Source organism: Anomaloglossus baeobatrachus, chromosome 3 (genome assembly GCF_048569485.1).
Source record: "Anomaloglossus baeobatrachus isolate aAnoBae1 chromosome 3, aAnoBae1.hap1, whole genome shotgun sequence".
Lineage (NCBI taxonomy): Eukaryota > Metazoa > Chordata > Amphibia > Anura > Aromobatidae > Anomaloglossus > Anomaloglossus baeobatrachus.
The window spans coordinates 350,662,212-350,686,685 of NC_134355.1; the positions used below are offsets into that span (position 1 = coordinate 350,662,212).

At 48.6% G+C, this 24,474-nt stretch overlaps 1 protein-coding gene across 5 annotated transcripts in view; it reads right to left on the reverse strand.

Annotated features, from left to right (window-relative positions):
* Positions 1–24,474, reverse strand: part of KLHL32 (kelch like family member 32) — a 437,153-nt gene that overhangs the window by 237,888 nt on the left and 174,791 nt on the right. For all 5 annotated transcript variants that reach the window (XM_075338390.1, XM_075338392.1, XM_075338391.1 and 2 more), the window contains one exon: positions 13,713–13,811. In XM_075338390.1, the coding sequence (XP_075194505.1) occupies positions 13,713–13,811 (99 nt within the window). The remainder of the gene's footprint in view (positions 1–13,712; positions 13,812–24,474) is intronic.

Genomic DNA, 24,474 nt, shown 5'->3' on the forward strand with positions numbered 1-24,474 from the left:
TCCAAGCCCCAGGGCACAGTAAAGTCCAAGTTTTCCAGAGAGATCTTGCCAGAACTATGGTCCCGACTTTACTAACTATGTGAGTGTGTTGCGCCTTCCTCTACCCCAGGTGGAACCCGCCCCCCAGGTGGCTGGCTTCAGTGACCGGGAAGTCCCATGACTGTTGGGGCCACTCCCCTGCCTACCCTTTGCCATCCATCCTATGTGAAGACTCCTAAGCTGTATGTAGTGTATGAAGGTGGAACACTGGTGATTAACCCCCTCCTTACCCGAGAGTGACACCACATCTCAGGGGTGCCACATTCCCCACGGCCAATGGCAGAACACCCGGGCTGCAACAAAACACAATTAACACCGCAATTTTTATATGCATGTAACAGGTTAAGAAGAAAAACATTTCTTCCTCTTTTTTTGGGAAGCAGCAATCACTTCTAATGTTTCAAACATGTTCAACATTACCGGGCACAGGTCATCAAAGCAGTTATTAGCTGCAGATATCAGTAGAAATTATTTCACATAAAACTGTGCAAAGATAAAACAGGTCAATGTGGCGCCCCTGAGTATATCAGGATGCCACAGGGTACTGCATCCCCAGGGTGCAGGACCTACCCCCCCATGGTTCCAGGTTCTTAACTGACCGGTGTCACTAACATCAGCACAAATCCCAATCACACCTCACATCCTGTCCTGTCAGACACACCAGTGGGTTGCATAAGCGGAATAAGGCCACTCACCTAGGGGTCAAGCAGACTAGTGTGAGGGAAGTAAGTCAGTTTTCAGTTAGAGTTCTGGAGAGGAGTTGAGTGAAGGCCCTCAAAGAGTGAGGAGCTGGGGAGTAGTAGCTCCCGGGGAGCTAGACCAAGGTTGGGTGGCAGACGGTAGTCCGGGACCCAAGGAGTCGGGGACTGGTAGCAGTGACATTGGAAGGGTGCGACATACATAGTCTAGGAGGACTGTCGGCATCAGACATCCAAAAGAACTGATCGGTAGCGAGCACGACGGAGTACAGGACCCTAGGTCAGGAGCCAGTTTATCGTCCTGATAATTAACCTGGGAGGGAGAGTCTCTTTATGAACTTCCCTAGGAGCTCAGAGATTGAAGGCGACAGCACACCGCGGGGTATAGGGCTTTCCAGTAACTTGGCCCACTAAAATCCCAAGTGCAAGCCATCAAGAGCACAGCTACACTAAAAACATAGTGAGCGGGGCCCCAACAGCTTCAAGCCGAGGGGCCACACAGAGAACTAACTTGTGCACGGAGGCGGCTCTGGATTACCCAGTGACACCGGTGGGAGCGGACACCTGGACGGGCTCCCCTGTAGAGATTGAGTTGCCCAGAGTCTTTGGTTTATCTTCAGTGTGAGTGTCTGCTTTATAATCCTCATCCTGCATCACGACTACCCGCGGTGAGTAACCTGGCTCATCTCACCAACAACCCCAGAGGCCGGGGCCTTATCTACCTGCAGAGGGACTGACACCTTGCTGCTCCCCACTATCTGCCCCGGTACTCCATCCAGCAGCGGCAGTACTCGCATTACCACAACCTGCAGGTGGCGTCACGAACTTCTCCCCTGTAAATAATCCCCTTTCAAGGATCTGAGTGTCTGCCGAGCCCGGGTCTGGACCCCTCGAGCCACGACCACCCCAGATACAAGCACTCCGGTCTGCACCAGGGCGGCACACCTCTAATTCTTTCTGGCATCACGAACAGGATAAGGACTGGACCCATTAAACCGGGTGACGTGCAACTTTCAGAACCGTCTCAAAATTGTGCTGTGGCTGTCCGTTTTAATTGCCGCCATTGTGTCGCCATCTTGCCCGCCATTTTGGCGCCTAACAACAACTGCGCCATCATCCCCAGAAAAAGGGCGTGAAGCCAAAGCCACCCCCCCCCATCCAGAAAGCGCGGCCAGAAACCGGTAGTGGCCGGACCCAGAAGTTCCCCTGTTCCAGAGAGGTTGGTGACGAAAACCAAGGGGGAACAGGAAAATGTCGGCACCGGATGATGGGAGCAAGATGTGAGAGTGGGAGCTGGCGCAGGGACACCAGGACTCTGCAGAAAAAGTTCCTGGAACAGAGAGAGCAGCAGGATGTTGGTGCCAAGAGACTGGTCGCCTGAGCGTTCGGTTCTCGGGATGGTGCATGGATTGAAAAGGAGACAGAGCGGCTCTGCAGGAGGATGCGGACACAATTCCTGTTCCTGCTGGACGACTGGATTATCAAGATGAGGAGTGTGGCTGCACATTATGGGGAGCCCCCCAGCCTCACAATGTCAGCCAGCAGCCACCCGGAATTGCCGCATCCATTAGATGCGACAGTCCCGGGACTCCACCTGGCTCATCCCGAATTGCCCTGGTGCGGTGGCAATCGGGGTAATAAGGAGTTATTGGCAGCAGCACATAGCTGCCACTAAGTCCTAGGTTAATCATGGCAGGCGTCTCCCCGAGATACCTTCCATGATTAACCTGTAAGTTATAGAAAATAAACACACACATCCAAAAAATCCTTTATTTGGAATAAAAGACATAAAAAAACCCCTCTTTCACCACTTTATTAATCCCCAAATACCACTCCAGGTCCAACATAATCCACAGAGCTCCTGTGGCGCCCCTGACCTGGTCCGGCACCACTGAGTACTGCACCCATGCTGGGGGCAGAGCAATACAGGTAATCCAGAAGGCTGACCGAGGTGTGACTACACAGGCGCATAGTAATCAGGTCCCACACATCTACCTTTGATAGGGACCCCTGGGGAATCCAGAAGGGGGCGTGGCCTCCATGTCCACTCAAGGGGTGTGGTAGAGAGCCTGGTTGCTAGGTTGCGTAGTCAGACAGAGTAGGAAGGAGGGAGCTGAGTCTGAAGTGGAGCTCAGGGAGAGCAGATGCAAAGAGGAGACCTGAGGCTGCCATTAGTCAGACAACGTACACGCAGTGACTACCGACGCGGGAGATCGGTCACTTGGTAGTGCCACCCAAAATCCACCCTAGGCTAGAGAGAGCAAAGGGGTGGCAGAGTAAGGGGACTGCCAGGGAGGTACCAGGCCCGCAAGGATGACAGGTCCCAGTGCAGAGATTTATTCAATTTTCTCCTGCCAAACCTGCCGGTGGGGGCACTTCAGACCCACGTCATACCACCACAGAGTCCGCAGCCACGTAGCAAAGAGAGGGCCCATAGTTCACAGGAGGCAAGCAGGCGGAGTGACCTGGTCCAGGCTACAAGCAAACGGGCCAAAAGAAAGGGAGAGAGGCATCAGCAACTTCCCTGGGAAACCCCAGCAGGGCTTCAAGTAGGGGTCACCCCAAAACACACAGGGCTAGGAAGGCAAGTTGGTAGTCACCCTCATCAGCCAGCCGGAAGGATACCTAGTTCCAGCCTGGTTCATCTCAGCTACGCCCGGGTTACTCACCCTACCATCAACTGTGAGTAAAAACCCTGAAAGACTGCCTGGACTGTGTTTGAGTCATTCTGCGCCTTGTGGTTCCGCCCACTCAAAACGGGCCCTGGGGCCAGCCCTACTCTCGGGGGGCCACACCATCTAACTGCACCTACCAACAACCCCAGGCGTCCCTTAACCTGCAGTGGCGATCCCCTGACCGCAATACCTAGAGTGGCGTCACGAAAATCCTAAAGAGAAGGTTCCCTACCTGTGACCAGACCATCCCACGTGGAGTCCCTGAAGGTAATGCACTGACACAACACCTGTGGGGCTACACACTCCCACGACGCTTTCAGCTCTGCTACATGAAGCTGACACCGAGTGGCCACAGACCACGACCGCTCTCTGTCAGCTCCATGCAGCAACTGAAGTGAGCCGCGTGATCAGCGATGATGTCACTCAGATTACCAGCGGCCACTGCTCTCAGGTGGAGGACTCCGGCTGTGACCACCAGTAACCTGAGTGACATCCCCGCTGATTGCACGGCTCACTTCAGTCACTCAGGGGATTTGCAGTCACCGGTGAGTCTTTCACGGGTGACCGCTAATCAGGACGCGTCACACAGACAGAGCCACGGGATGACAATGAAGTCGGGTGAAGTTCATCCGAGTTCATTCTCATCGCCTGGCTCTATCTGTGTCTGCTGTCAGCGGGCATGTAGCAGAGCTGAATTGCCGGGGGACCGCACTGTCAAAAATGTATCCAAAACGCATGTAAAATGCAAGCAAAATACATCCAAAATACATGCGTTTTGGATGTATTCTTTTTGTCAAAACGCAGTGTCAAGTCTGCCAAAGGGTGCGCTTTTTTCTGCACTGGTCAGGACGCAGTGTGCGCACGAGCCCTTATTGTGTCTGCCATTAGTACCTCTTGTAGTAGGGCATTCAACAGTCTGACTGCTCTAACTGTAAAGAACCCTTTCCTATTGGAAAGAAATTATTTTATTATTCAGGTGATCTTAAGAGCAAACTCAAAATGGTAAGAAGTTTATCTGGTTACCAAAGAGCGGGTGCTTAAAGAAGTTAAAGTAGAGGACCATAGTATTGGCATGAAACTTGCTTGGGAAAACATGCATTTTCAACCAAATATGTTTCTTGCTAATCGGTTTAGGCAATCGGTTACTAAGTTTAAATACGTCATGTTTGCAGTTCAGTAGATGGATATTTCTTGAGGTAAGTTTACATTGCGTAATGGACATCAGTTGCCGTTCATTTAATAGCCTGTTTACAGTACATCGGTTGACCCGGCTTCAAATGCATACTGAATGTTGTGTAATCTATCGTTCTGTGCGCATAGTCTGACATTGGTCTCGGCAGAGCGAAGTGCTGTTTACCAGGACAATGAGCTCCTAAGAATGATAATCGTTTAACAACTTCACCAGAAGAATGAGCATTTTGCTCATTTATTCGGTGATCAGCAGCCTGTTTACACTGCATGATTATCATGAAATGAGCATTCCTAGGAATAATTGTGCTGTCTTAGGCCTTGTGCCCACAGGGTGTTTTTACAGCATTTTTTCTAGCGTTTTTCATTGCTTTTTTTAATCAATAAAAGCAAGGAAAAAGCATCCCAGCAAAGTCTATGAGAATCGGGACTTGCTGTGCCCAAGTTGCTTCTTTTTCAGTTGCTTTTTTTCTTGCTGAAAAATAAAGCAACATGTCAATTGTTTTAGCGTTTTTCCCTGCTTTTTTCCCCAATTGACTTCAATGGAGTAGGGAAAAAAAGCAGGAAAAAACGCATGTGTAATTCCCACGTTGCTTTATATTTTATGCGTTTGGGTGTTTTTAGGGAGAAAAGAAAGCTATGGCTATGTAGATTCCTTCATAGAAGAATGCCACATAGCCAGCGTCAGCAACTATTTCCTTATCTCCCATTGTTTACCGCGACACCTCTGCACGGACCCCCGCTGGCGTCATAAGGTAAAGAGTTCATCCCAGCGGGGGATCTCCAGGAAATCCCACAGTAAAGCGACGCTCCAGCGATCCCACCAGCAACCTGACCTGGCAGGGATCGCTGGAGCGTCGCTACACGGGTTGCTGGTGAGCTGTCACACAGGCAGATCTCACCAGCGACCAGTGACCAGCCCCCAGCGATGCGTGAAAGCGATGCTACGCTTGGTAACTAAGGTAAATATCGGGTAACCAACCCGATATTTACCTTGGTTACCAGCGCACACCGCTTAGTGCTGGCTCCCTGCACACCTAGCCACAGCACACATCGGGTTAATTACCCGATGTGTACTCTGCGACGTGTGCAGGCAGCAGGGAGCCGGCTTCTGCGGACGCTGGTAACCACGGTAAACATCGGGTAACCAAGAAGCCCTTACCTTGGGTACCCGATATTTACCTTCGTTACCAGCGTCCACCACTCTCACACTGCCAGTGCCGGATGCCTGTTCCCTGCACTCCTAGCCACAGTACACATCGGGTTAATTACCCAATGTATACTCTGCTACATGAACAGGGAACCGGCACTGACAGCTGAGAGCGGCGAATACAGTTCATGTAGGAGGATCACCGGGGTTTCCTGGAGATCCGCCGCTGGGATGAACTCTGCACCTTACTCACTTCTCTGCAGTCTCCCGGGTCACGTCCGATGGGCTCCAGGACCTGCCGGTAAGCAGCTGATGGTTTACGTCCAGCGGTGAAAAGCCTGCCGGCTTTTTAACAAGCAGATGATGAATCAGCTGATCTTCGCTGAACTTAAACGATCGGATGATGCTATCAGGTGACAGCATCAGCTGGAGCCCATCCTGGAGCCCATGGGACTTTTAAACAATCAGCTGATGTGTAATCTGATTCAGGTCCTTGAACCTGTGTCAGGTTCAAAGACCTGAATCCAATATCATCTGATCAGAAGGCAAACCGATCAGATGATGTGTCATCATCTGATCAGTTTGCCTTCTGATCAGATGATATTGGATCCGGATTGGACATCGCGGGACCCTCGACCCAGGACTACGGCGGAGGGGAGTTCCTTAGTTCAATAAAGATGGAGTCACTAATTGTGTTGTGTTTTATTTCTAAAAAAAAATATTTTTCTGTGTGTTCTGTTTTTTATTATCTTTACTAGAAATTCATGGTGGCTATGTCTAATATTGGCGTGACACCATGAATTTCAGGCTTAGGGCCAGCTGATAATACAAAGCTGGCCCTAATCCCATTATTACCCAGCAAACCACCCGATACCAAGGCCACTGGAAGAGTTGGATACAGCGCCAGAAGATGGCGCTTCCTATGAACGCACCATTTTCTGGGGTGGCTGCGGACTGCAATTCGCAGCAGGGGGGGGGGCCCAGAAAGCTTGGGCCACCCTATGCTGCGGATTCCAGTCCCCAGCTGCCTAGTTGTACCTGGCTGGACACATAAATTGGGTGAAGCCCACGTTGTTTTGGTTTTTTTTTAATTATTTTATGAAATTCATGAAATAATTAAAAAGAAGGGCTTCCCTATATTTTTGGTTCCCAGGTACAAATAGGCAGCTGGGGGTTGGGAGCAGCCCGTACCTGCCTGCTGTACCTGGCTGGCATACAAAAATATGGCAAAACCCATGTCGATTTTTTGGTTTTATTTATTTTTTTAAATTTATTTAAAAAAAATAAAAAAAACCAAACACATAACCCAAAAGGGTTAGGGGTAAAGAAAAAAAATGCGTAGGCTCCCGCTGCATTTTCTATTGCTAGCTAAGGGTAACCCAAACAGCTACTAGCTGCTAACCCTTGCTGCTTGGTGTTACCTTCACTGGCAATGGAAAATCCAGGGAAGCCCTTTTTCCTTGAGTTTTTTTTGCCAAAAATCTAAAAAAAATGACGTGGGCTTCACCCAATTTTTGTGTCCAGCCAGGTACAACCAGACAGCTAGGGACTGGAATCTGCAGCGCAGAGTGGCCCAAGCTTGCTGGGCCCCCTGCTGTGTATTGCAGTCTGCAGCTGCCCCAGAAAATGGTGCTTTCATAGAAGTGCCATCTTTTGGCGCTGTGTCCAACTCTCCCAGCGGACCTGGTGTCGGGTGGCATGCTGGGTAATAAGGGGTTAATACCAGCTTTGGTTTACCAGCTAGTATTAAGTCCGAGATTCTTAATGTCAGGGCAAGTTTGACCCGGTCATTTAGAATCTCCAATAAAGGGTTAAAAAAAGACACCACACAGAAAAAATACTTTATTAGAAATATATACACAGACACACTTAGGGACTCCATCTTTATTACTCCCTCTCACCCCTCCTCGATCCTGGTCTTCTGTCACCGATCTAGCTCTGCTACATCAGAAAGCATGGGGGAGGAAGAACGCTTCTGCTCCTCGTGCTGTCTAATCACTCAATGAGTGAGCAGAGACTGCGGGTTGATAAGCGGTGACATCACCGCTGCCACCGTTGCCATAGTAACCTAATGAGCGAGTTACTATAGCAACAGTGATCTCTGAGTACCTGATTCCCGGCGCCGCTATTCACCTGCATGAGCCGGTGAATACCGGCGCCGGTAGCTGAAACAAGCATTCAATAGTAACAAAAAAAGCATGAAAAGAAGCATGAAAAAAGCAGCTTTTCATGCTTTTTTTGTTACTATTAAATGCTTGTTTCAGCTAATTAAAGTTGGATATGAAAAAAAAGGTGTTCTGATATCATTTCCTTCTTCAACCCATTTTCTTCAATCTCCATTTTGGAATAAAAGTGACAGGAAAATGATGATCCATTAGATCGTTTACCGGCGCTGGTATTCACCAGCTCATGCAGGTGAATAGCGGCACCGGGAATCAGGTACTCAGAGATCACTGTTGCTATAGTAACTCGCTCATTAGGTTACTATGGCAACGGTGGCAGCGGTGATGTCACCGCTTACCAACCCGCAGTCTCTGCTCACTCATTGAGTGATTAGACAGCACGAGAAGCAGAAGCGTTCTTCCTTCCCCGTGCTTTCTGATGTAGCAGAGCTAGATTGGTGACAGAAGACCAGGATCGAGGAGGGGTGACAGGGAGTAATAAAGATGGAGTCCCTAAGTGTGTCTGTGTATATATTTCTAATAAAGTATTTTTTCTGTGTGGTGTCTTTTTTTAACCCTTTATTGGAGATTCTAAATGCCCTGACATTAAGAATCTCGGACTTAATACTAGCTGGTAAACCAAAGCTGGTATTAACCCCTTATTACCCAGCATGCCACCCGACACCAGGTCCGCTGGGAGAGTTGGACACAGCGCCAAAAGATGGCACTTCTATGAAAGCACCATTTTCTGGGGCAGCTGCAGACTGCAATACACAGCAGGGGGCCCAGAAAGCTTGGGCCACTCTGCGCTGCAGATTCCAGTCCCTAGCTGTCTGGTTGTACCTGGCTGGACACAAAAATTGGGCGAAGCCCACGTTATTTTTTTTAGATTTTTGGCAAAAAAACTCAAGGAAAAAGGGCTTCCCTGGATTTTCCATTGCCAGTGAAGGTAACACCAGGCAGTAAGGGTTAGCAGCTAGTAGCTGTTTGGGTTACCCTTAGCTAGCAATAGAAAATGCAGCGGGAGCCTACGAATTTTTTTTCTTTACCCCTAACCCTTTTGGGTTATGTGTTTGGTTTTTTTACTTTTTTTAAATAAATTTAAAAAAAAATAAAACCAAACAATCTTTGTACCTTTCTTGCTGAGTGAGTACACCCGTGCCATCCGGCTCCGCGCCGCGCTGTCCCTGCAACTCTGCACCTCACCAACCCTGCCTCCCCGTCACATCATCAGGCCCCGGGACCACCGACCCCTACCCACGGAGGGGGAAAACAACATCCCAGCTGCTCCCTACCATCGCTCCCGGGATCCCCGTCACCAGCAGCGGTGGTGCCTATCTTCACCACGACCCGTGGGTGGCATCACGGACTAAATTCCCCAAACCAACCACCCCTTTCACTCACGGGCGAGGAGCGCCGCTCGAGTCCCCGGATCCGGCCCACCGCTCGAGCCACCGAGCAGCCATCGCAGCAGCGCCGGACCCGAGCGTCAGTGAGCGCAGCGCAGTGGCGTCCTCCCCGCCCGCGACATATCCATCCTCCGGCATCTGCCATAAACAGTGAGGTGTGTGGTGTCCCTGCACATTCATTAGCGTGTTAGTACGCCCACAGAGGTGTGCTAACAGGGGTCTGACTAGCCAGGGGAAATAACACCCTTGCAACAAGTCAGTGAAAGAATTAGCATATAATAAATAATATTTAGAATTACTTTTTCTAAAAATCTCTTTATTAATGGGACAGTTAGGCAGAGATTAGCAATATGCACTCAGAACTTCTCATGGTTCTGGGTGCATATTGGACCTGATAGGTTCCCTTTGAAGCTCATTCTGTTGCACTAGTGAGGTGGTAAACAGGATAATAATTGGAGTTGCTGTCAGCTGGGTAGTCTAAGCTAGCATCAAGCCCAATGGTTATATTAATGTCAAGCCATCTATCAGACACCTGACATTAATAAGCCATTATTTTTAGCAATAACAATACAAACAAATTTGACAAGTCTTTTATTTGAATAATAAAAAAAACAAAAAAAACAATGACTGACGTAATTCAATGTATGTCCCACAATGTCTCAGAATCAGTCATCCTGGCTATGTAGATTCCTTCATAGAAGAAAGCCACATAGCCCCTGTCAGCTGATGTTTCCTTATCTCCCAGTGTTTACAGCCTTTCTGCGGGAAACCCTGCTGACTCACAAGGTGAGCACAGTTCATGCAGGAGCATTAGGGTACCGTCACACTTTAGCGACGCAGCAGCGATCCCACCAGCGATCTGACCTGGTCAGGATCGCTGCTGCGTCGCTACATGGTCGCTGGTGAGCTGTCAAACAGGCAGATCTCACCAGTGACCAGTGACCAGCCCCCAGCCAGCAGCGACGTGCAAGCGACGCTGCGCTTGCACGGAGCCGGCGTCTGGAAGCTGCGGACACTGGTAACTAAGGTAAACATCGGGTATGGTCACCCGATGTTTACCTTAGTTTCCAGCGCACACCGCTTAGCGTGTGCAGGGAGCAGGAGCCGGCACTGGCAGCGTGAGAGCTGGTAAAGAAGGTAAATATCCTTGGTTTACCTTGGTTACAGCTTACCGCAGACTGTCAGACGCCGGCTCCTGCTCCCTGCACATTCAGGATTGTTGCTCTCTCGCTGTCAGACACAGCGATGTGTGCTTATCAGCGGGAGAGCAACAATAAAAAAACGAGTTACCGGGTTTGCTGGAGATCCCCCGTTGAGATGAACTCTTCCCCTTGTGACGTTGTGACGTCAGCAGGGTTCCCTGCAAAGATGTGACGTGGTAAAACACCGTGAGAATACTGAATGCCTGCTGCACTGTCTATGTCACATAAGTGCAGGGAACCCCCGCTGACGGCACAAGCTGAAGAATTCATCTCTGTGCACGGATCTCCAGGAAATACCAGTAAGCCTCCTCCATGCACCTTGTGCCGTCAGCGGGGTTCCCTGCAGAGACGTGTGGATGTAAAACACCGTGAGACCTCGGAATAGATGCTTGGACTGGCTCGGGGGCAGGACGGCAGACATGGAAAAAGTTTGTGGAGTTAAGTGGTGTGTGTGATGATGGGGGGGAAGTGGAAATTGACCGAGCGGATGTATGGAGAGCGTGTGTGTGTGTGTACACGTACCAGCTGAATGAGTTTCTTCACATATATGTTCATTTGATTGTACCACGACATGGTAGCTTATTCTTTTCTTTCTTCTTCTATCTTCTCCAAAATAGTGTACTTTTGTTCCTCTTCCTCTGACCTCACATCCTGCCTTTCTATTTTTTTATAAAAAACACCCAAACGCATAAAATAAAGCAATGTGGGCATTAGACATGCGTTTTTCCCTTCTTTTTTCCCCTACTCCATTGAAGTCAATTCTTGAAAAAAGCAGGAAAAAACGCTAAAACAATTGACATGTTGCTTCTTTTTTCAGCAAGAAAAAAAGCAACTGAAAAAGAAGCAACGTGGGCACAGCAAGTCCCGATTCTCATAGACTTTGCTGGGATGCTTTTTCCTTGCTTTTATTGATTAAAAAAAGCAATGAAAAACGCTAAAAAAAAATGCTAGAAAAATGCCCTGTGGGCACAAGGCCTAAAAACGCCCTGTGGGCACAAGGCCTTAGGCCGGAGTCACACTTGCGAGTAACTCGCACGAATCTCGTATAGCTTCACCTGGCATGGCCTGCTGCTCTCCAGACAAGAGTGGGTCAGCTGCATGTATTTCTATGCAGCTGACCCGATCCTGTCCGGAGAGCGCCAGGCCGTGCCAGGTGATGATATGTGAGACTCCCGCGAGTTACACGCAAGTGTGACTCCGCACTTAGAGGCGGAACAGCACAATCAAACTACCTTTTGCGCCACAAATCTGGTCATTATTTGGTTGAAAACTTATTTCTACTTGGGTGATGATGTCACATAGAAGGTGTAGTGAAAGCCATCATTTTTAGCAGAAGCTTAGGCTGGCCATACACATTAGACCGATGTATGTATTTTAGTGACAATGGATCATCTAACATAAATAGGGCCCTCCAAATTCTACCCCAATGGAAATTTTGAGGCAGATGAAGAAAGGGCAACTGGATCTCAACTACCTGACCATTTTTGTTTTTGAGAAACAGGCAGCTAGAGGAGTCTGATAGCGACATACTCCCTTCTCCCTACTGAGAACAGATGCACACTCAACTGAGCAGAGGATATACGAACCGTGTATGGAGCTCAGAAACAACAGCTCTAGGCCTCCATATAAGTAATGTTTATGGCCAACGCTAGAGTTTACTAGGTTTTAATGTATAGTAACGGAGAAATCTCAGAATAGTTACATTGCATCTTAAGACAATTAGTGCATGCATGGATGGTAATGTTCTAGAATGTAACAGAAAGAATGATTTATACTAATCCTGTGACTATGTATCCAGATACTTCATTACTATATCTATTATACTTTACAGTCTATTTAATCTCTTTATGTAAATTAATTTTCATTCATAAAAAAGATACATTATGAAGCATGTTGTCAATGTAAAGCAGCGTGTTTAATAGGGTTGTCTAATAAAGCTTTATGGACATCTTGGAGACAAGTACAGTTCTTCATGCCCCTTTATTAAACAGAGCAGAAAGCCGCTGGAAGAGGTATTTTCAACTCTAGAGGACTCAGTTTAAGGAGGCATATATTCTCTCATGTGAGATAATTGGGCCGATTATGCGAATGATGCTCGCCTATAACCCTGAACAGAGTCTGAGTGTCATTTACTGTTATCCGATTCTCTCACATGTGAGAATCAGAGCACAGGTGAGGAGAAGATGGAGAACATACTTTCTCCATCTGCTCCCTTGTCTGTGACCACGTAAATCGGACTGTGCTCAACATCCGAGTGCAGACTGATGGTTTGCATGTACCCAATGACTTGAACACTATCCAATATACGCTACCAACTGCAGCATGCAGCAATTTTATTTTTCAGGCCAAATCGGTATGAGAAATAAAGAACTGGTCGACACTGCCCCTGGGAAAGATGGAGAAATTTTGTTCTCCATCTTCTCCTCACAGTTTGCTCAAATTGTCTCATCAGAGAGAATTGGATCACACCATTATGACATTTGGATCAAACTGATCAGTGTGTAATTTGCATGCTTGGCCTGATTTTCTTAGATGAGAGGATCTACGGCAGTCTTCTCTAAAGGCCCTGTTACACGCAATGACGTATCTAACGATATATCGCCGGGGTCACGGATTCCGTGACGCATATCCGGCATCATTAGCGACGTCGTTGCGTGTGACACCAACGAGCGTCTGTTAACGATCAAAAATACTCACCTTATCGTTGAACGTTGACACGTCGTTCATTTTCAAAAAATCGTTGATTGTTGCAGGACGGAGGTTGTTCGTCGTTCCCGAGGCAGCACACATAGCTACGTGTGACACCTCGGGAATGACGAACTACAGCTTACCTGCGGCCGCCGGCAATGAGGAAGGAAGAAGGTGGGAGGGATGTTACGGCCTCTCATCTCCGCCCCTCCGCTTCTATTGGGTGGCCGCTTAGTGACACCGCTGTGACGCCGCACGAACCGCCCCCTTAGAAAGGAGGCGGTTCGCCGGCAACAGCGACGTCGCTAGGCAGGTAAGTCCGTGTGACGGCTCTGAACGATTTTGTGTGCCACGGGCAGCGATTTGCCCGTGATGCACAACCAACGGGGGCGGGTGCTTTCACCAGCGACATCGCTAGCGATATCGCTGCATGTAAAGGCCCCTTAAGTCTACTTTCAGTCTGAGATGATATATTCCTTTAAGTGCCTTTGAAAAACCTACCTGGATTAGATACTGAGAACAAAGATTTAAGAGCTCCAGTAACTGTAAGTGACTACCAGCGGCCAAAACATCTTGAATCGCTCCTGGCTCCAATAATATCTAATAAAACAAAGGAAACATGAGTCATCAGAATGATGGCAATAAATACACTATCATAAGCACAGCCTGACCCACAAGCCAAAGATATCAGACTTGATTGGACCATTATAATGGTAAATAAACAAAATCAGATTTTAGACATTAGACATGAGACATTTCAGAAAACATTTCTCAGAAAAATAAATCATTAATCCCATTTAGGTATCTCAAATATTCAGTTATGTCAGAATATACTGTCATTTTTAATAAGAGTTGCTTGAGTCTTGCAAAAAAAAAGCTCTGTTGATCAGGAGGCAAGGTGCAAGATTAGAGGAAATCTGTCTGCAGATTTTTGCTAAATAATCTGACACCAGGATTATATATTGCAAGAAAGCCTGATTCCAGAGATGTATTACTGGGCTGCTTGGTGTAGTTGTCACAGAATACCAATTTTGTCCAATCATGATGTAGCTAAGCTAAGGGTTAAACTGTGTATAACCCCAACCACACCCCTGAGTAGAAGCTGCCTTTCTACACTGTGAGTAAGCTGCCAATCAGTGGTGGGGGCGGAGTTACACAGATTAGCTGTCTGGCATGCAAATGAGATGTAGTTTGGCAGTGATAATCGCCTGCTGATAAAATACTGATTGTATCTGTGACGCCCTGGTGCCGCCAGGTGGCCACAGAGAAACAGTACACCCCCCTCCACACCATCCCACATCAGGTACCATCTGCCACAAAACCCTAGCGACCCCCCTCAGGGTAGGAAGTGTGATGCCCTGGCAAAACCAGGTAGTCACAAATAGGCCCCACACAACACCGTTCCCTCATTAGGAAACACACAGCCAACCATTAAACCCTAGTCACCCCCTTAGGGACAGATAGACACACCAGTGGGCGTGGCCAGGCAGTTGGTGCACGCCCACCCAGGGGTTTAGGAAGCCCAGGGCGGGAGAAACAAAGAGTTCAGTTGTAGAGTTCAAGGAGAGTGAAGGTCAGGCCTGTGTGTCAGGCCTGAAGTAAACTGACAGGTACCAGGGTAGGAGCCCTGGTGCCACTGGCTAGGAGGCAGACGGTGGTCTCCGTCAGCAGGAGACAGGAAGACGGCTCTGTGGAACTGAGGTGGACCGGGAGCGGGTTGTAACCCGCCGGTACCGTCACGGGGAACCGACCCGGGAACCGTAGCACAAAGTGGGGTACTCGGACCCTGAAGCCAGAAACCAGAATCGACTGGAGCTGGTTAATTAACCGATTGAGGCCAGGACTAGAGGTTCTGTCCCACCCAAAGTCCCTCATAGAAGACAACAGCCCACCGATTAGGGATAAGAGGTCACCACCAAGGCCCATAGATCCCACGGGCCAGCGTCTGCCAGCACGGCTCCTTAGGCCACATCCAGCTGGGAGCGGACTCCTACGTTTCACACTAGGAAGTCATTTCTACTTAAAGCAGTGCAGGAAAAGGATAGAGACCACCAGCTGGGTGGGAGACCAGAACGCAACCGGCCATGGCACCGGCCACCACCACCTTGGTTTACCAGAGACTTGTGTGTTTCTAACTGTGAGTACACCAGCACCCCCTGCAGCCACCATCCCCTACATGCACCAACCGGGTCCCGGAGCCACCATCCTTGCCCACGGAGGAGTTAACAACTCACTGCACAACATGTCCCCCGGGTGTCCCGTTACAGCAGCGGTGGTGTCCTACCTCACCACACACCGTGGGTGGCGTCACGAACTCAATACAGCCCAGTCCGTACATATACGACCCCCCATTTATTCGGCGTGTCCGCGAGACCCCCAGGTCCGGAGACCCTCGAGCCACCTCCCCTGAAGGCTTGGACCCGAGCAGCGCTGGCTGCTGGCACGGGGGCGGCACAGAAGGACACACCAGTGGGCGGGACCAGGCGGATTGGGAGCGCCCACCTAGGGGTCTTGAGGATCCGGGAGAGGGAACCCGTTAGTTCAAGTTTAAGTGTCAGTGAGAGAGTTCAAGTGAAGTGGAGTCGAGTGACGTCAAAGCTGAGCCTACTGGAGGGTAGCCAGGGTAGTGGCCCTGGTCTACTGGCTAGGTGGCAAGCAGTGGAACGTGTCCAAAGGCGACGGGAGTCCGGTCGTGGGAAATCCAAAATGGACCGGGGCAGGGTTGGAGCCCGCCGGTACTGACAGCGGAGATCCGGTCTGGAAACCGTGTACAGGTGGGGTACCTGGACCCTAGTTAGAAGACGGTTGCAAGCCCCTTCTCTAATTAACCAGGACGGGGACAAGGTTCCAGACGTTGTTCCAGCGTGTTAGCCCAGATAGAGCGAAACGGCAGCCCAACGCGGGGGATAGGGTATCCGCAACAACCCACTGAGATCCCACGGGTTAGTTTTCGCGGGCACATCTCCCAACCAAAACAGAACCGGGAGAGGACTTTCCCGTTCCACACGAGGTTGTCCAAAAGAGGAGAAAAGTACATAGTGCCGGAGGGAGGGACACTGGTACACCAGCCGGGTGTGGGAACCATATACACCCGGAAGCGGCAGCCGGCCACTGACACCTTGGTTTACCAGCAGACTTGTGTGCAATCATTTAATCGTGAGTACACCAACACCCTCCGGTCCGGCCTGGCGCACCACCACCGGCAGCAATCACCTCGCGTGTTCTGGACACTGAGCCCCGGGGCATCCACCCCTACCCACGGAGGGGTCAAACACTTAGCTGCCATTCCATCGCCCCCGGGTGCTCCCCAACAGCAGCGGTGGTACTCCAACTTACCACACACCTTGGGTGGCGTCACGAAGTATCTACAACAATCCCCTGTACACAGGGGCGTAACGATCGCGGTCGCAGAGGTCGCCACTGCGACCGGGCCCGCAGGGTTATAGGGGCCCGGCAGCCGCTCTGTAGAGCCGGCTGCCGGGACCCTATGTGTAGTGCCGCTGTGTAGTGGCCGACTGCGCGACCGTTAGGGGGCCGGCCTGTGAGTCAGGGGGGCCCAGTGTCTGCAGGGGGGCAGAGGGGCCCCTGACCTGGAGAGGCCACCAGGCGTTCCTGACCTGCTGCAGAGGAGATGTGCTCCTGCACGGCAGACGGAAACCATCCCTACCAGGACCTGCGATGACGTCACGCCCATGTGACTGTGTGGGAGGAGACACAGGATGCCGGGGAGAAAGCAGGAGAAGATACTTCGAACACATGAGTGGTAATGAGAACAGAGGGGACATGAGGGGAGGGGCTGCAGGGTGAGTGGGATATGAGGGCTGCAGACTGTGACAGAAGCATGTGAAGGGTGCAGAGTGTTTGAGAGGGGTAAGTTGGGGTACGGGCAGGGTGAGATATGTGGGTCAGGGTGTGTGTGTGATATGGGGGTGCAGGCTGTATAGGGAGAAGGGTGTGTGACATATGGGGGCAGGGGCATAACTACCGCAGTCGCAGGGGTCAGAAGGAGCTGAGAGGTACTTGTTTTTTTATTTTGCTGGCTGCATGACACATATAGGCCCGGGGAAGCTGCCTGCATGATACATGGAGGCCCTGGTGGGGCTGGCTGGCAGGCTGCATTACACATAGAAGCCCTGGGGGCTGGCTGCATGACACATGGAGGCCCTGGGGGGGCTGGCTGCATGACACATGGAGGCCCTGGGGGGGCTGGCTGCATGACACATGGAGGCCCTGGGGGGGCCGGCTGCATGACACATGGAGGTCCTGGGGAAGCTGGCTGCATGACACATGGAGGCCCTGGGGAGGCTGGCTGCATGACACATGGAGACCCTGGAGGGGCTGGCTGCATGGCACATGGAGACCCTGGGGGGGCTGGCTGCATGACGCTTAGAGGCCATGGGGGGGGGGGCTGGCTGCATGACGCATAGAGGCCCTGGGGGGGCTGTCTGCATGACGCATAGAGGCCCTGGGGGGGCTGGCTGCATGACACATATAGGCCCGGGGGAAGCTGGCTGCATTACACATGGAGGCCCTGGTGGGGCTGGCTGCATGACACCTGGTGGGGCTGGCTGCATGACACATGGAGGCCCTGGTGGGGCTGGCTGCATGACACATGGAGGCCCTGGTGGGGCTGGCTGCATGACACCTGGTGGGGCTGGCTGCATGACACATGGAGGCCCTGGTGGGGCTGGCTGCATGACACCTGGTGGGGCTGGCTGCATGACACATGGAGGCCCTGGTGGGACTGGCTGCATAATACATGGAGGCCTGGGGGTGCTGGCTGCATGATACATGGAGGTCTATGGGACTGCATAATAAACATGAAGGACACCTTATACATAGACTATAGCAGCACATTATACATGGAGGTCTATGGGGCTGCATTATAATACATATAGGACTATGGGGGCTACATTATAATATATGGAGGACTATGGAGGCTACCTTACACATGGTCTGTGGGGGTGCATTATAAAGCATGGGGGACTGTGGTGCAGTATAAAATATGGAGAACTATGGGAAATGCATTATAATACATGGAGGACTATGGGGGTGCATTCTAATATATAAAGGGTTATGTGGGACCCTTTATACTATATGGAAGGCTATGTGGGGGCTATTATAGTATTTGGAGAACTATATATGAGGGAGGAAAAAGATACAAGTATGGGATGGGAATGTTTTGTGCTGAGGGAAAAGGCTCTTTCCCATGCTCTGCTATACATCTCTCAGCACCCAGCTTTCCCATGCTCTGCTATACATCTCTCAGCACCCAGCTTTCCCATGCTCTGCTATACATCTCTCAGCACCCAGCTTTCCCATGCTCTGCTATACATCTCTCAGCACCCAGCTTTCCCATGATCTGATATGGGAAAGCTGGGTGCTGAGGGAAAGATGTATGACAGAGCATGGGAAAGCAGGGTGCTGATAGAGGGATTTTAGATCATGGGAAACCTGGGTGCTGTGGGTAAAAGCCAAGTGTCAGCATCATTATCCCGTACCCTAAGTGTTGTGTACATGGAGGGGGGCCCCGGTGCAAAGTTTGCACCAGGGCCCATCAAACTCTAGTTACGCCACTGCCTGTACATATTACATCCCCTTTTCATTTGAGTGTCTGCATGACCCTCGGGTCCGGAGATCCCTCGAGCCACTGCAGATCCGGATCCGAGCAGCCTGGCTGCTGACGTGGGGGCGGCACATATTGACATTACAACTGACATCCAATTAAGTGACACATCCCTGCAATCAGGGCCTCATGCCCTATATTATGTTACTTTCAGATTAAATTGCAAACACCTGCTGACAGAGTCCCTTTAAATGGAATGTGTAATCAGAAAAAGACATACTGTTTAAATTTTAATGTTCATTTTTTTATATTGTTCATGTAAAAATCCTGAAATTTGGCAATTTCCAGATTGACCAATAAACATAATATTTAGCTCATATTTCCTTTTCAACAGTCATATTATGTTTAATCTCTTTTTTATTGAAAAATTAAGGTTGGTTACAATAAGCAGGGCTGCAGACCAAGGCAAACCCCCAAATAGAGACAAAACAAAAAAAAAACCAAAAAAAAACCAAGAATGCAATGAAACATGAAAGGCTTTGCATGGTTGCAGCCATATACAGTTTGTTACAATAAAGAACATTTAACAACATTTATATCATTCTGTCTTGAACCATTATAAAAGTATAAAATCCATAAACTATACCATAAACAGCAAAGATTTACCATTCATACCATAGAGGCACATAATGGTCAGTCGAAGGAAAAGAAATAAAGAGAGAAAGAAAGAGGGAAGTAGACAAAGTGAATGATGACGGGGAAAAGGATCATGGGGAAGAGCAAGAAAGGGCCGGGAATAACTAGCAGGAAAAATCTAGGTAGAGTCTCAACTCGCCCCAAAGAGGGACCTGAAGTCTGGAGAATCCAAAAACATGACCCAGGGACTCCAGATCTTAATAAATTTTTCAGTAGCGTCCTGAATTTCAGCAGTGAGACTCTCCATTCTCAACAGTCATATTATTATCACAACAGGCAGGGTTACAATGATAGGTAAAACCTACATATAGAAACACAGGATTACAGTCATGGACAAAAGTTTTGAGAATGACACCAAAATTATATTTTCACATGATCTGTTGCCCTCTGGTTTTTAATTGTGTTTGTCTGATGTTTACATCACATACAGAAATATAATTGCAATCATATTGTGAGTACCAAAAGGTTATATTGACAGTTAGAATGAGTTAATGCAGCAAGTCAATATTTGCAGTGTTGACCCTTCTTCTTCAGGACCTCTGCAATTCTCCCTGGCCTGCTCTCAATCAACTTCTGGACCAAATCCTGACTGATAGCTGTCCATTCTTGCATAAGCAATGCTTGCATTTTGTCAGAATTTGTTGTTTTTTGTTTGTCCACCCGTCTCTTGATGATTGCCCACAAGTTCTCAATGGGATTAAGATCTGGGGAGTTTCCAGGCCATGGACCCAAAATCTCTATGTTTTGTTCCATGAGCCATTTAGTGATCACCTTTGCTTTATGGCAAGGTGCTCCATCATGCTGGAAAAGGCATTGTTGGGCGCCAAACTGCTCTTGGACAGTTGGGAGAAGTTGCTCTTGGAGGACATTCTGGTAGCATTCTTTATTCATGGCTGTGTTTTTAGGCAAGACTGTGAGTGAGCCGACTCCCTTGGCTGAGAAGCAACCCCACACATGAATCGTTTCAGGATGCTTAACAGTTGGCATGAGACAAGACTGGTGGTAGCGCTCACCTCTTCTTCTCCTAATAAGCTGTTTTCCAGATGTCCCAAACAATCGAAAAGGGGATTCATCTGAGAAAATGACTTTACCCCAGTCCTCAGCAGTCCACTCCCTGTACCTTTTGCAGAATATCAGTCGGTCCCTGATGTTTTTTCTGGAGAGAAGTGGCTTCTTTGCTGCCCTCATTGAAACCAGGCCTTGCTCAAGCAGTCTCCGCCTCACAGTGCGTGCAGAAACACTCACACCAGCCTGCTGCCATTGCTGAGCTAGCTCGGCACTGCTGGTAGTCCGATCCCCCAGCTGAAACAGTTTTAAGATACGGTCCTGGCGTTTGCTGGTCCTTCTCGGGCGCCCTGGAGCCTTTTTGGCAACAATGGAAGCTCTCTCCTTGAAGTTCTTGATGATGAGATAGATTGTTGACTGAGGTGCAATCTTTGTAGCTGCGATACTCTTCCCTGTTAGGCCATTTTTGTGCAGAGCAATGATGGCTGCACGTGTTTCTTTAGAGATAACAATGGTTAACTGAAGAGAAACAATGATACCAAGCACCAGCCTCCTTTTAAAGTCTCCAGTGGTGTCATTCTTACTTAATCCTGACTGATTGATCGCCAGCCCTGTCCTCATCAACACCCACACCTGTGTTAATGAATCACTAAATGAATCACTAAAACAATGTTAGCTACTCCTTTTAAGGCAGGAATGCAATGCTGTTGAAATGTGTTTTGGGCGTTGAAGTTCATTTTCTTAGCCAATATTGACTTTGCAAGTAATTGCTGTTAAGCTGATCACTCATTATGACATTCTGGAGTATATGCAAATTGCCATTAGAAAAACTTAAGCAGTAGACTTTGTAAAAATTAATATTTGTAGCATTCTCAAAACTTTTGGCCATGACTGTATATTATTCACAACAAGTAATGGTCACAGCTCCCCTCCTTCCTCTCTCTCCACAGGTCACAGCATAATGGCTTTACAATGACCCATGTAATTCAATTGTGTTGTTCTGAAAAAGTAGCACCATACACTAATATATTCTTTTATCGGATGAGATTCGTCCCACCAAGTCTGTGGATACACGAAAAAATGGATCCCATATCCTGAAGAAACACAGATGCCATACATATGAAAACTGCAAACACATGGATGGCATCCAGCTGACAATATGGATGAAAACTGCCCTAACCAAAGTCACCAATGATCTACTAACCGCCAAAGCCAAGCGACACTACTCTATCCTCCTCCTCCTGGACCTGTCCTCTGCCTTCGACACAGTAGACCATTCCCTCCTACTACAGATTCTCTCATCTCTGGGCATCACAGACTTGGCCCTATCTTGGATCTCCTCATACCTAACCGACCGAACTTTCAGCGTCTCCCATTCTCACACCACTTCCTCAGCTCGCCCCCTATCTGTCGGTGTCCCTCAAGGCTCAGTTCTTGGACCCCTGCTGTTCTCCATCTATACCTTCGGCTTGGGACAGCTCATAGAGTCCCACGGCTTCCAGTATCATCTCTATGCCGATGACACACAGATCTACCTCTCTGGACCTGACATTACCTCTCTACTAACCAAAATACCACAATGTTTGTCTGCTATTTCATCCTTCTTCTCTGCACGATTCCTAAAACTTAACATGGACAAAACAGAGTTTATTGTCTTTCCTCCTCCTCACTCACCTCCTCCAACAAGCCTTTCCATCAAACTTGATGGTTGCTCACTCACCCCAGTCTCACAAGCTCGTTGCCTTGGAGTAACCCTCGACTCTGCTCTATCCTTCAAGCCACACATCCAAGCCCTCTTCAACTCATGCCGATTACAACTCAAAAATATCTCCCGGATCCGTGCTTTTCTTAACCAAGAATCTTCAAAAACATTAGTGCATGCCCTCATCATCTCCCGCCTCGACTACTGCAACCTCCTGCTCTCTGGCCTCCCTTCCAACACTCTTGCACCCCTCCAATCTATCCTAAACTCTGCAGCCCGCTTAATCCACCTCTCCCCTCGCTACTCCCCAGCCTCGCCACTCTGCCAATCCCTTCACTGGCTTCCCATCGCCCAACGACTCCAGTTCAAAACATTAACCATGACATACAAAGCCATGCACAACCTGTCTCCTCCCTACATCTGTGACCTAGTCTCCCAGTACCTACCTGCACGCAACCTTAGATCCTCACAAGATCTTCTTCTCTGCTCCTCTCTTATTTCCTCTTCCCACAATCGTGTACAAGATTTCTCCCGTGCATCCCCCATACTCTGGAACGCTCTACCTCAGCACATCAGACTCTCCACTACCGTGGAAAGCTTCAAGAGGAACCTCAAGACCCACCTCTTCCAACAAGCCTACAACCTACAATAGCCCTCAGCCCAGTAGACCACTGCGCAACCAGCTCTGTCCTCACCTATTGTACCATCACCCATTCCCTGTAGACTGTGAGCCCTCGCGGGCAGGGTCCTCTCTCCTCCTATACCAGTCTGTCTTGTACTGTTAATGATTGTTGTACGTATACCCTCTTTCACTTGTAAAGCGCCATGGAATAAATGGCGCTATAATAATAAATAATAATAATAATAATAAACTGACCAATTTTTATAGATAAAAAATAGATGATTTGATTTAAAAAAAAAAAGCTAAAAAAGGCCATCAAAACTTCAGTGAAAATGCGGGAAATTGCTATGTATGAACCCAGCCTAAGGCTATCCTCACACAGTTTTTGGGGGGTTATATCAAGAGGATTGTTTCTAAAATCCTCCTCCAAAAATGGGTTAAAACTCACATGGAAAATTTGTCTATTTTTTTTCTACCTAAAATCACTTTGCTGGTGTAATGAGAATTTTTTTCAGCTTTTTTTTTCTCCTGAAGACATATGGAAAACTTTGAGGTGTGAAAAAAATGCAAGTCATTACTTAAAACAGCTTCTGTAAAAAAAAAAAATTCCCTAAAGTAGTAACTGTCAAATTTCCAGGCTGAATAAACTGTTCCAAAACTCATCAAAACCTCTTTAGGAAAAACAAAACTCCTCCAAAAACAGCTTTTCCTGAAGCAGTTTCTGCTTGAGAAACCACTGTGTGAACACATACTAAAATGGCAATGACACATTGGGGACAACCTATAAGAGCTATTTAGGCCGTAAGTGTCACACTTGCAATTGCCTCTCATGTATCTCGTGGTGCATCATCCGCCACGGACTCACACTCTCCTCACAGGAGCGTCTCAGCTGCATAGAGATGCATGCAACCGACCCGCTTCTATGAGGAGAGTGTGAGTCCGTGCCGGGTGATGATGCACCGCGAGATACACGAGAAGCAATCGCAAGTGTGACACTGGCCTTAGAGAGATTTCTGACAAAAATAAGCTTTGAAAAGTCTCACTTTTTTGTGCAGTTTGACTTTTGGTGTTTTCATGCCATTCTCACCACCCATCTGACAAGGTGGGTGGAGCTGGGGCAGAACAGAAGCCAGCCGGGTGTGGTGAGCCCCACTCATCAAATTCATGATGAGCCCCGGGATTCGCTATATCACAAATCTTACCCCAATGGGGGCAGAAGTAAGATTTGTGGTGAGGCGTTCATAGCAGCTTGCACACACTACACGCCTTCTTTAACAGATGTGAGCCCCTAAATAAATCAGGGATGTTTTCTCCAAAACACCCCTTATCAAGACCACTGAGAGAATCGCCGATCTTAATGAATCTCCACCTAAGTGTTTTATTAACTTTTTTATGCAGTTTTTGAAGAATAACTAAAGCCACTTCCAAAAAAGTAAAGATGTTGAATATATCCTATACAATATTCCTCCTTTGTAAATCGGAATAAAAATGCATCAAAAAGGCACACGTGAAAGAAAAAAAGCAAGAAAGTAAAAATCTATCCATTAGCCACTAGATGGCCCCAAAGATTAAACAATAAAAGATATCATTGCTGGGATATAGTCGCAGGGAAGAGATCATTGTCTCAGGCTGCGTTCTCACCATCAGTATCCTTGAGTTTTTGACGCTGCAG